The following is a 13,716-nucleotide window of genomic DNA, read 5'->3' on the forward strand; positions in this document are numbered from 1 at the left end:
CTTTCTTTCTTTCTTTCTTTCTTTCTTTCTTTCTTTCTTTCTTTCTTCCTTTTTGTAGGACCATTCATATTAGCTGAGGATGGGGGAGATAACTTAGGTCAGTTATCCTATTTTTGGAATAAACATGTACGATCCTCCCTCAGCATGCAGGTCCAGGAAGGCTCTGAGGTGAGGTTAGAAGTGTCTTCTTTTGGTGGGGTGTAATTATTCTGTAGTGATGAATATAGAACTTTATTTATGAGAATGTCAGTGAGGGTGAGTAATTAGTAGTATAACATAGAATCCTTTCTACTTTTTCTTTTTAGAAAACGTTTAGTGTGTGTGTGTTAGGCAGGTACTCATGTATCACAGTGCATGTGTAGAGGTCAGAAGACAACTTTGTGGAATGGGTTCTTTTCTTTCACCTTTATGTGGGTTCTGGAGATCAACCCAAGGTCACCAGGCTTGCATGGCAAGTTCTTTTACCCACTGAGCTGTCTCACTGGTCCCCTGTTCAACTTTTAGCCAGCTGTTTGTCAGTACTTTGGGCTTTCCAGGTTTTTATCAACATCTTACCTAGTGGTTAAAAGGGCCATGGAATGGGTTAGTCTTTGGATGTGAAAACCCAGAGTGCAGACTAATGAAAAGACATCAGTACCTGGCTTAATTGCAATCCATCCTGCTTAATCCCAGCTTCATTTTGTAATTTAAGAGGTGGAAAGACTATCATAAAGACTAATATTGTGGGGTCCACTTAAAGCAACGTAACTCAAACACCAGGTCAATGCAGGTAACAAAAATTTATTAAAATCAAGCTGCTACTGACTGATCAGTGCCACAGAACAGACTTAGGAGCTGAACTGTGACCCTGAAGGGACACTATACAGCATATTTCAAGAATGAAACCATAAAGCAAAAGAGGGTGATATGGCTGTAGAGTTGTCCAATCATATTTTGACATAAGGGGTTGAATAAGGGAGTTTCCATCAGTCAGGATGGGGGTAGGTTCCTGGGCCTGGGATCATGAACTTAGTTTGACCCTGCCAGCAATATGGAGAAGTTGTCCTTGAAGTGGCTGGACTCAGACAATTGTCTCCTTACAAGTTGTCCCTGAGATGTCTGCACTCAGATAACTGCTTCCTTACAACAGAAGCTGTTCAGCTGTTGGGAAGTCCCCAGCTCCCCTAGGGCCTGGGACCTTGAACTTAGTTTCTACCTATGATTAAATGGAGTCTGAAAACGAAATGGTAGTACTTAGAATAAGTTTCTTTTGCTTGTTCCCAACACTCTAAATTTTTTTTTTTAATGTAATTTTAAAGCAGCTTAGGCCTGCTTTGTGGTACCATACTCATCCATAGCTGAGCCATAAGTAATGCTTAGTGGGTATTTTGAAAAGGTTAGTCAGTGTCTTTTTCTTTAATTAAAGTTCTATTTATCTTTATTTTGTGTTTGACTATTTTGCTTTTGTAGTGCCCTACCTATGTGTAGTCCCTCCAGGGAAAAGAAGGGGGCAGGGATCCTGGGAACTGGAGTTAGTGGTGGTTGTGAGCTGCCATGTAGGTGCTAAAAAACAAACTCCAGTTCTCTGCAAGAACAGCCAGTGCTTTTATCTGCTGAGCCATCTCTCCAGCCCCACCAGTGCCTGATTAAGCAAATGCTTCATCTTTTTCATTTTTCCTAAATATAGTCTGCACAAATAGTTTGATAGACTCTAGGCTACACTGAGAATCAGGATGCCCATGATGAATATAATCCTTAGTTTATTTGAAAATCTTTACTCACTATTTAAGTGACTTCAGAAACAAAGGATTGGTTTAACCACCTCCATTGTAGCTTGGTACTCCAAACCTGGAAAGAATTTCCTAGAGCAAGATTTAATTGTCGAGGTTGTTTCATCACTTCTAGAAGGCTCTCCCACCATCTTGAAACCCGTTATTTTCCCATTCATTGGTTGTCAGCCAGTATCTTCATTTTTCTTTCAATAGTATTAATACCTGATGAGAAAGAAGTCCCAAAGTAGACAGTCTCTGAGAATTCCAAAGTCTTCAGCAAAAATATTGCTAAAGATAGCAGGGGAATTTTTTTAATTATTTAGAAATTTCATACATAGGTACAATGTATTTTGATGACCTTCACCTCCCCCACTACTCCTCCCAACTCCTCCCAGCTCACCTCCTTCTAACTTTATGTCCTCTTTTGTTTGTTTGTTTGTTGTTTTCTGTGTGTGTGTGTGTTTTTAAAAATAAACTGTGGAGTCCAATTTGTGTGGCCTATATACTCAGCGGTAGGCAGTGTGGTGGTGATCACTGGTGCTTGGCTAACCTTCCATAGGCCATACCCTTAAAGAAACAGGACTGTCTTTCCCCCAGCTGTCATCGACTGTCAGCCTTTCAGCTGGGGGCTCCTGGCCCCTCTGCCCTCTGTGTTGGACTATCAATTGGCTTGCTCTTGTGTGGGTATTGTGAGGGCAAACAAGGAGAAAATGTGAAACTCTGAGATGCTATAGCCCAGGAGTATTAGAAGGAGGCTTTGGTGTTGGATCATTGTATTCAAAAGCATAGAACAATCTTCTGGCTTTGTCTTTGAGTGTGTTGTAAAAACAAAACTAAAAAAAAAAAAAAACAAAAAACAAAACAAAACAAAACAAAAAAAAAACTAAGTGAAAAATAAAAATGCCCCAAACAAACAAACAAAATCCAGACTAAATAAAGCTAAAACCAGCTCACCAAATACATATAGAAACCAAAAAGAAATAAACCCCCAAACAATCCTGAAGGACCCAAATTAAAAAACATCCATTGTTTCCCAGAATAACATTCATTGAAAATTTGGCATGGTGGAATGAATGAGTGTATTACGCAATGTTTTTGTAGTTCTCAAATCTTTAAAAAAAAAATCATATTCATTTGTGTGGGATTTTTAACTGTCAGAATTGGAGTGTTAGAGGCCAATAGGCATGATAGATTAGTTCATAATTAAAAAATTTGCAATATGGTCTGAATTCTTTCTAAAACCTCTTATTTGAGGGACCCCCTCCTTCTTCCAAGACCCTGTAATTATCATTTTAAAATCAGATTTAACTAGTTGTGCACTTGATACCTAACTAGGGGTCCCATCTAGTTAAATGGCTTTACTGCCTCATAGGTCTCATAGGAACAAAAGTTCCTTGGCTGTCTTTTCAGTGAGAACAAGTAGTATTTGCAAGCAGATGGCTTTTCCTAATTGGGACCTGTGGGTGAATTTGCTATCGTTTCAGAGAGAAAGTCATTGGAGAGTTTAATTTACACAATTAGTTGTGTCCATTAATAGAGCTGGGATTTCTAGCATGTGGAAGAGATGCTATTTTAATATGGTTTCGTCCAGCTTCCCAGTTGACAGCTGCAGGTTGGAAAAAGTCAGTTACTTCTCATGTTACTTCTGATTTTCTATCATTTTGAACTATTTTGTGTTGAGAACAGTATAATTAGAGTTTGTGTCCAAGTGAAACTTCATAATTTGACTTCCCACTGTTGGTTGCACTGAGGATTCCTGTGGAAAATTTGAATTGGCTCCAAAATATTAGGGAACACCTGGGCTCTTCACTCATCTTCTGATTTACTGTTCTGTCTTTTCTTTCTCTTGTTTCTAGCACTTTATTTAATTTTTGGTCTCTATGCTTCTAGTGTCCTTGTTCCTTGTAATATGCACATTGACCCAGACATTCTCATTTCCACATGGGCCTCATCAATTTCTTTCCTTTTCTCACATTCTATATTATTTGGTTATTGCATTGTATATTTTGAAATCAATACCTACAAAGTGAGATAAATTCAGTCCTATAGCCATATCCAACTTTTTGTGTCTTCTGTGACTATCAGAGCTACTTTATCCTATAAAGGTGATGCCAACCATTATCATATTCCCTGGGTCAGCATTAACATGCTTTTCCACACACCTGATAATGTATTTTTTTAAAGTTCTGTAGGGTTCTTGTTTTTATTTATTGCATTTCTTGTATTTCCTTGAAACTTCTATTAGCTAGTCATTGGCTCACCCCTTTCAGAATGCATTGCTTGATCTGTTAACATTATCCTGCTGTTTAGATTACAGGTAGAGTCTGCTGAGGTTGTAGCCTCTGGTATCAAGTGTCTACAGGATTTTCTTGGTGGGGTTGCTATGCTTCTCCCTAACCTTGGTTGTCTGTTACTAACGTTTTCTGTTTTCTTTTCTTTTGCAGTTTGTAGAATATTTAAAAGAGTTTGAATGTCTGCCCAGGTAGGGTGTAAACAATAAAAATAAAGACAGGCAAATCGGCTATTTTTTTTTGTAAATTATTTGTATGATTAGTTTAACACATCTGGAGATGAGACTGGACTCTAAGTGTAGAAATATCTTGCTGCCTTGTCCTTCTCATTCCAACTGTTGATTGGGTTCTATGTTAAAGGTATTGTCTTGCCTCAAAATAGAATGAGTCTTATCCACACTGAGTACTTTGTTAGGTTTTCAAGGGAAAACATTTCAAATGGTAAGGGTGATTCCACTGGTAATTCAAACGTTAAGGTGTGCTGTGGGTTCAACACTAACTGGAGATGGATTTAAAGAGACAAAACACCTAAACCAAAACAAATTAAAGACACACATGAAGTCAGTGTCATCATTTTCCCCTTTCTCCTAAGGAGAGAAATAAAGCCTTTTACTCCTGCCAGATGCCTTAGTTCAGCTTCTTTTTTAGAGTACTTATGAAACAAGAGCACGAAAGCTTATACACAAGTAGCTTTATCCCATGGATCTAACTTTTGACAAAATGATTCTAAGAAATGATACGACAATTTAAAGAACCTTTAGGAAGCCATCAGCCACCAGAGTCTGACGCAGACGTTGACTAATTCCATATTTGGATAATATGCTGCTCTTTCTTGTTCACAGACCTGTAACAGGAATTTGCCCAGTTAGTGAAGGTGTGGTTCCCAGCTAGTACTGAAACTGCACCACACATCCTAGGAAACAAGTTATAGAAAGAAAAAGACAAACAGCTAAACCAAACATATGCATATTCTTCATAGAAATACCTGAGACTTGCCACCCTCTGGTTTATAGCTCATACTGGTAGAGCATCTGCCAATACCTAGAACCACTACCCAAACCTCATGCACTGGAAATGACTGGTCTCGTGCCAGCTCATACACAGAGTGACCCAAGCAAGGTCAAAAAGTGGGTTAAGCCTCAAACATGGACATAAGAACCCCAGGCTGGAACTCATCAGCTAATGAGGAAAGCCAGATAGCCAAATGAACAGAGTACTTTAAAAACAAAACCAACAAATAAAGTCTTTTCTAACAAAATGAAACAGGTAAGTAGCTACCAAACAGCCCAAGGTTTAAGCTAGAGTGTGTGTCGACTTGTGTCCTGTTCCATGTCCTCATTGTCCCTGTCATTGGGTCTGTGTCTCTCTCGTGTCCACCCCCCACCTCATGTCAAAAGCCCAATCCCTCTTCTTTCTACCAGTGAATATTTATTGATTGCAGAAACTATGGACTAGAACGAAAGGAGAACCCTGGGATAGAATGTGTCTTCCAGGAGCTGCTAGGCTATCCCCAACCCCCACCCCCTGCAGCACAGGGCTGTCTGTGAGCAGTTGGGTCTATTCTTCCCTAATGGTTTCTGGTCCCCTAGTGGGAATGGAAAGGAACTATGCTGCTTAGGCTCTTTCTCATGGTTGGCTCCATCAAAACATTACCAGAACATGGTATTTTACTGCTCTACCAGAGAAGAGTGAGAGAAATAGGCTGATTCAAGTTTTGGCTTGCAGAAAATGGAGCAATTTTCCTTCAGATCTCTGTCTTCAGGGAGAGAGGGCTATGTATTGTGGGATTTTATGGGACAGTGGGTAGAGTGTTCACAGCCAGGCAGAGTTTTTTTCGGAGTGTGGTCTCCTGTCATGCTTTCCTTTGAGAGTTATTCCTGTTATGCCTGGCAGGTCTTTTTTTTTTTTTTTTTTTTTTTTCCTGAGTGCAACTCAGTTATTTTCCTTTTCTTTTTTATTTATTTAATTAATTTACAGTCTGATCTCAGCCCCCTCCCTCTTTTCCTCCCAGTCCTGCCCTGTCACGCTCTCCCCTCATTTTCCTCTGTCCTTCTCAGGGAAGGAGAGGCCCCTGAGTGCTACCAACTGACTCTGACACCTCAAATCACAGCAGGACTAAGTGCATCCTCTCCCACTGAGGCCAGACCAAGGCAGCCCAGCTAGGGGAAAGGCATCCAAAGGCAGGCAACAGAGTCAGAGACTTCCCCTACTCCTCTTGGTCTCCTAACAACATGATGCTGCACATCTGCTCCATTAGTGCTTGGGGTCTATGTCTAGCCCATGAAAGCTGTTTGGTTGGTGGTTCAGTCTTTGTGAGCCCTCGCTGGCCCAGATGAGTTGATTCTGTAGGTCTTTTTGTGGTATCCTTGACCCCTCAGACTCCCTGAATCCTTCCTCCCACTCTTCCACAAGACTCCCTGAGCCCTGCCTATTGTTTGGCTGTGGGTCCCTGCATCTGTTTCTATCAGCTGCTGAATGAAGCCTCTCCTCTTTTTGTTGGAATTTAAAGTTGAATCTGAGTTAGAGGTCACACTCATAAATAAAAGGATGGGTTATTGAAAGACTGTGAGAAGGACCAGAGAAGGAGGTGGTTAGTTCCCGGCTCCTCCTACTCTGTTAACATCATATACCGAGAGAGATCAGAAGGGAAGCTCAGCCAGGCATTGGGACAAAATCCCATTTGGATCACTTCCTTTTTTCCTCATACAGCTTCTGAATATTAGTTCATAAGCAACTTGAGGAAGAAAGATTTTTGTTGTTGTTGTTGTTGTTGCTTTTTGTTTTCTTATGGTTTTAGAGGGTTCAGTCCTTGCTTGCTTGGCCTTATGTGCTTGGGTAGAGCATCAAAACAGACAGGATTCTGAAGGTGAGATAGGATGAGGCCACGGGAAAAATATTTGAAAGTGCTCAACCCTCTTTCCGCTAAGAGTGCCCACCTCAAAAAGTTCCCAGAAACTCCCAAAACAATGCTACCTGATGGAGACAAAGCATTTGACAGATGAGCATGGGGGTGGGGGTGGGGGGAGATTTCATATTCAAACTCTGTGAGTAGTTAACATTGGCTAAGCACTCATGTGCCAGGGGCTGTACTAGGTGTTCACTATTTTCCAACTCTCCCAGGGCACTGTGGTAGGTACCGTTGTGCCCACTTTATAAGGAAAACAGGACAAAAAGGAATGTAGAAATTTATGCACAGAGCTGCGATTTGATAGTCACATACATATGAGTGCTCCTGATTCAACAGGAGTATACTTTGCAATTATCATCAGAGTCAAAGCCACCTGCTGAGCACTGCTATTGCTCAAGCCAAGGACACCTACGACAGGGCTGTCTGCAGTCACATTCCACAATGTCTCTGTCAGATGCTTCCTGCACCTCCTATCCAGCATTCCAGTAAGATACGGTCACGGTCTCTTTTGTTTATTTTAATTTTAGTTTTCATGGAGGGAAGCAAATAGAGCATCCCCAGCCAATTATCTTGTTGACATCTTTACATCTTTTCTCTCTCTCTCTTTTTTTTTTTTTATTAAATTAGTATCTGCCCTGAGGTTTTCTGGAGAGTAGTTTTTGTTCCCTGCCTCTTTGGATTGCATTTGCCTCGATTTACCTACTTTTCGTTTCTGGTTAAAATTTACATTACAATTTTCTCTTCATATAAATTTTTATTAACATCAGTTTTTTTAAATATTTTATTATTATTATTAATTATACTTTATTCATTTTGTACCCTCCCATAAGCCCCTCCCTTCTCCCCTCCCGACCCCACCCTTCCTCCCCTTTCTGCATGCATGCCTGCCCTTCCCGAACATCAGTTTTCCTATATTTACATCACACTAATTTTGCTATATTATATTCCCATTGAATTAAAAAAATTTAAAACTTCTTTTTTTAAACTTTTTTTATTTTTTATTAATTACACTTTATTCATTTTGTATCCCCCCATAAGCCCCTCCCTCCTCCCCTCCAGATCCCATCCTCCCTTCCCTTTCTGTATGCATGCCCCTCCCCAAGTTCACTGATAGGGGAGATTCTCCTCTCCTTTCTTTTTTTTTTTTTTTTTATTAATTACACTTTATTCATTTTGTATCCCCTCATAAGCCCCTCCCTCCTCTCCTCCCGATCCCACCCTTCCTCCCCTTTCTGCATGCATGCCACTCCCCAAGTCCACTGATAGGGGAGGTTCTCCTCTCCTTTCTGATCTTAGTCTATCAGTTCTCATCAAAAGTGGCTGCATTGTCCTCTTCTGTGGCCTGGTAAGGCTGCTCTCCCCTCAGGGGGAGGTGATCAAAGAGCAGGCCAATCAGATTATGTCAGAAGCAGTCCCTCTTCCCATTACTAGGTAACCCACTTGGACACTGAACTGCCATGGGCTACATCTGTGCAGGGGTTCTAGGTTATCTCCTTGAATAGTCCTTGGTTGGAGTATGAGTCTCTGGGAAGTTCCCTGTGTTCAAATTTTCTTGTTCTGTTGCTCTCCTTGTGGAGTTCCTGTCCTCTCCAGCTCTTACTATTTCCCACTTCTTACATAAAATTCCATTCACTCTGCCTGACAGTTGGCCATGAGGCTCAGCATCGGCTTTGATAGTCTATGTAATGCTGATTCCAAGTGCTCTGACACCTTCTCACTAATGCACATAAAATAAAATCAAATAAATTATTTAAAAAAATTTAAAACTTCTTTTGAGACTTTTCTTTATTCCATGTTTAAAATATGTTGTTAAAGTACCAAATCTTTGGGGACTTCCCAGTCATTCTTAATTTTCTTTTTTACATTTAGTGTGTGTGTGTGTGTTCATGCCATACTATACAGGTGAGGGAACTGGTTATCCCTTTCACCATGTGACCTCTGAGGATTGACCCCAGTTCATCAGTCTTGATTACAAGAGTCCTTACCTGCTAGGCCATCTCAGTACTACATCATTATTTTTTGATTTCTGCCTTAGTACTGTTGCTGGCAATGAAAATAATTTGTATTATTTCCATTCTTGTTTATTCACTGAAATCCATTTTTGCATTTTGTATATTGTATTTTGTTGAGAAATTTATCCATTTACAATAGTGTAATGTACCTCCTATTTTTCTGAGCTCTAGTGTGTCTTATATTACACACACAGTGACTTTTAGTTAGTATTGTGTGTGTGTGTGTGTGTGTGTGTGTGTGTGTATGAGAGACAGAGAGAAAGAGAGTATTGATGTGCAGACAAAATTTTAAAACATTTCTCCCAAGAGCAGGGCTTGCTGTTAAAACATTACTGTTTGAACAAGAGCCTTCGTTGTTCAACTGATTTGAGAATGCCAGTGGAAATGGAATGAATGTAGTTATTAACTTGAAAGTATTTTGATCAAGAGTTTAGACATCCATAAAATAAGTTTGTAAAAGGTATGTCCACATTTTAAGTAAAAATAGGTTCTGGAGAGTTGGGAAATACATGACTTTAATAGATTTCTGTATCGTTTGTGCTGACGAGGCTGTTGCGCTCACACCCACAACACAGTGCATTGGTTAGGAATGCGATTACAGGAGCTATGCCAGTTCAAATCCAAGCTCTAGCACTTCCAAGCTGAGCTGAGCTGGACAGTAGCCTAAGCTGGAAGTAACCTCTGTTTCGTTTGTCCAATAGGAGTGCTGGTTTATCACTGTGGGATGGTTACATAGAACCACTCAAATAGAATGCTTCACTCAGTGCCTCGGAATAGAAAAAGTTCAATAATTACTAGCCATTTTGATGTATTGATAATTATTTTATTGTCATAAAAGATATAATTCATAAACACATGAACATTTAAAATCTTTACATAGTAGCTTGTTAGCAAAAAATACAAGTAGGTGCTGTTAGAAATAAAAATTATACGAGTAAGAGAGTTCGTATAAAAACAGGAAAATCTCTGAATTGGGATAAAGGTAGAAAACATTGTTGGTGTTCTCACTTATGGTGTCACCTTATTCTGTTTATTTTTTCTTGTTACACTTAGTTTTTGACTTGTCTTGTTTCTAGACTGATAAACCCATTATGATCATGGAGTACTGGACTGGCTGGTATGACACATGGGGGAGTATGCACCATGCTAAAAATGCAAAGGGTAAGTGAATCGTAGTTTTTAACTCCGAGTCAGGAAGGCCTTATGCCAAGGATCATTCACACAGCGCTTTGTTTATTGACATGTCTGTGCAGACAGAAATATCCATCCAATCTTTGCTAATTGCAAGCACTGCCATGCTTTGAAGATGACCTTCTGAGCACAAATTGTTAGATACCTACCCAATAACAATCTTACACTTGAGTGAATCAGCAAATGAATCCCACATTTCTCAGTTGTTTGCTGAAATGAAATAAGTTCAGAGAGAGATTTAGGCGGGAAATAGTTCTCTTTAGCTAGGAAAGGTGGACATCGAAGTGTCTCGGGGAGTTTGGAATTCCTACAAATGATTCTGGAACATTTTGCAGGATGTCTTAGTTATCTCTAGAAAGGATGGCTCTATGGCATTGTCAACAAAGTGGTAGTGATTATTCATTGCCCATGAGCCGTGGGAGATGAGAACTTGGATCCTGGGGCCAGAGATGAGGACTTTAATCCCAATGCCTCAGCAGGAGCTATGCAAGTTGAGGCAGATTTCTTTTGCTTCTGAGTCAAAATGTCTGTCTACCACCCAATTTGGGTTATTTAACTTAGATGCCCACCAGTGGATGAATGGATGAAAAGAACGTGGTAAAAATGCCAAATGGTGTATTATCTAGTCATCAAAGAAGAAACTCTGCCATCTGCAGCAACAGAGGTAGAACTGGGGTTCTCTGTGTGAAGTGAGGTTACCAGCTAAAGGATGAGAAGTATGACTTCTCTTTCATTTGTGGAAATTAAGACAAAATGTTGACCTTGTAGAAAAGGAGTGGAATGGTAGTTATTAGAGACTGAGATAGATGACGAGAGAAGGGAAGAAGCCCAGCAAGGAGCCCCAAAATGCAGTCAGAAGGGAGATGTTCGATCTGGCTTTCTGTCCTTAGTGAGACAAGCACCTGTCAAGACAATCTGTGAGAAATTCACAATGAATAAGAAAGATGACTATAAAGACCTAGCATAAAACGATCAATGGTTAACCAGACAGACACACTTCTTATCCTGGTTTGATTATTGCATTTTGTACACTTATAGCAAATTACCATCAAGACACTCATAAAGGCATACAAAGACCACATCTCAGTAAAATAAGATGTAAAAAGTCCTTACCCCTCAAAAGCAAAGAATGGAGGGAATCTAGGATTGTTGAAAAGATTTAATGCTGTCACTCAGAACAATGCCAGGCAATTTCCATTCATGCAAAAGCTGTGTTACCACGAGTGTATTTTGTTACAGCTATATGAAAATCTCCATTGTACTGAAATGGGAGAATTACCTAAGTATTGGTGACTGAGAAACAAACAATGGTTAGCTTTGAACTGTAAAACAGAAAAAAAAAAAACCCAAAATGAAACCCAAGGAAAGCATGACCACCATAACCATTAAAGACCGTATAAAAATAACATCAGTGTCACCCCTAAACCTGGCCACCATCACCAGCAATAATGTCACCAAGCAACAAACATGTGATCACTTGTATCTGGGCATAGAATCATTATTTCTATACAGAGTGATGGTAAGTTACTTTTGATTGGTAGCAAAGCAAAAACTGAGAGAGATAACAAGCCATGTGTGGTCTTATAAACAGTAAAGAGCACAGCCAAAGCTGAGACCCATGCTGAGCTGCCATCTTCCCACTTCCAATGGCACCCAGAGGGAAGAAAGTGTAGTGTTAAATATGCTGGCAAGATGGAAGTTTCTGTGACCAAAGATTATAAACAGCCACAACACAGTAAAATGATGTGATGTTTTTATCTCAACACCTCTAGAGACATTGTCCTAGGAATGTAGGAATGAGAGCATACTAGGTATTTGCAAATAATTTTAAAATTTAGATATTTATAATACAAGAGTTTTAGGCTATCATTTAATATATGTGGTTTGGGGTAATTTGTATGAAAGCTATAGTGAAAAAGAGGAAGAAGAAGAAAAAGAAGAAGAAGAAAAAGAAGAAGAAGAAGAAGAAGAAGAAGAAGAAGAAGAAGAAGAAGAACTAGAAACTTCAGGACTTGCTTGTCTTCAAGAGTGGTTCTGGATAGTTCTACCTACTTAAGGGTAAAAAAGATGACAAGATTTTGATTGTGGTGGATAGAACTGGAAATGGTAGTTTTCACCTACGATCTCTTCCCTCTGTTTTTACCCCTCCTTTCCTGACAGATGTTCAACACACAGTATCTAGATTTATCAAGTGTGGATTCTCCTTCAACATGTATATGTTCCACGGTGGAACCAACTTTGGTTTTATAAATGGAGCCCGGCAGGAATCGCAACACCTAGCTGTTGTGACTAGCTATGGCAAGTGATAATGGTGTGGTTATTTTTCTGGGATGGGTGGTCCTACAGCTTTTGGGAGGAGACTCCAGAATTATGCTCTTATATCATGAGGTCTCAACAAGCAAACTGTGCTGAGTACTGAGGCTTTTCATCTGCTTCTTTTATTCTTTGACATTTATGCTGCCCAGCCGGCTGCCATTCTAGCAGTCAGGCTTCCCAGATCTAAATGCTCTGCTTTGCTCTTGTGCACTGACCCCAGGGCTCTCAGAGCTACCTAGGCAGGACTAGGGTGATGGGTTGAAGGAACAGGAGTGTCTCTGAGAAAGTGAAAGGGCAGGATGAGCCCCCTGTTTCTAGATAGGATTTGGGGAATGTTTCCAGGTTGACATTCCACATCCACCTCCCAGCCTGTTATAGAATATGCCAGAGGTAGAGGATGTGTGTGCCTTCTAGCTCATCTTTGGTGGACCTGGCTTTTCACACATCCCTGTGTTGTAGTAGGGCCTTCTGTGGAGGACCGCATAGCCCAAACAGGAACCTCTATCTTGTAGACTATGATGCTGTACTGACCGAGGCTGGAGATTATACCGAGAAGTATTTCATGCTCCGGAAACTCTTTGCATCTTCTTCAGGTACTTGTCATCTCAACAGGAGGATAGCACTCTTGTGGGCTATCCATAACATTGTGTGTGGCTTAGCAACTACATATGCAGAAAGAAAACTTATTATTTTGATGTTAACTAAATACATGCAATTAGCTGTCCAGTGAGGGTTAGAACAGAGGGAAGAGCCAGCATCACAGAAGATAAAACATGGAGCTTTCTCCTAGTCCTCTTTCTCTATGATGTTCCTACCAGGTACACATATTTACTATGTGTTTGCTAGGTATGTTGCCTACCAGGAATCAATGTTTCCTAGATATTTGTCCCTACCAGATCTGTGTGGATGCAAAATGGCTCAAATTATATCCCCTGGAGAAGTACTCCTATATCCTGGAATAAAGCTCTCTCTGTCTCTCTTTTTTCTGTCTCTGGATACAGAGGCTACAGAGAGTTCTGGAAATGCTTAGAGAAAGGAATGTTAACCCTAGCTCATTCTCATTGCAGCATTGCCTCCATTGCCTCGCCTTACTCCCAAGACTGTGTATCCCGCTGTGATTCCATCATTCTACTTACCACTGTTTGATACTCTACCATACTTAAATAAGGTGAGAACTTCTTGGGAACAAGCATTGGGGTGGAGGGTGAGACCATGGAGAAACATAGGAGAAGGATGTAGGTCCTAGA

The 13,716-nt window shown here is 40.2% G+C and overlaps 1 protein-coding gene across 1 annotated transcript in view; it reads left to right on the top strand.

The window, feature by feature from the left end:
* Positions 1-13,716, top strand: part of LOC129672147 (beta-galactosidase-1-like protein 3) — a 45,248-nt gene that overhangs the window by 21,340 nt on the left and 10,192 nt on the right. The window contains exons 10-13 of the mRNA XM_055601426.1: positions 10,039-10,123; positions 12,314-12,451; positions 12,982-13,068; positions 13,537-13,637. Coding sequence (XP_055457401.1) covers positions 10,039-10,123; positions 12,314-12,451; positions 12,982-13,068; positions 13,537-13,637 — 411 coding nt within the window. The remainder of the gene's footprint in view (positions 1-10,038; positions 10,124-12,313; positions 12,452-12,981; positions 13,069-13,536; positions 13,638-13,716) is intronic.

The sequence above is a fragment of the Psammomys obesus genome, unplaced genomic scaffold (genome assembly GCF_907164565.1).
Source record: "Psammomys obesus unplaced genomic scaffold, mPsaObe1.curated_primary_1811, whole genome shotgun sequence".
NCBI classification, from domain to species: Eukaryota; Metazoa; Chordata; class Mammalia; order Rodentia; family Muridae; genus Psammomys; species Psammomys obesus.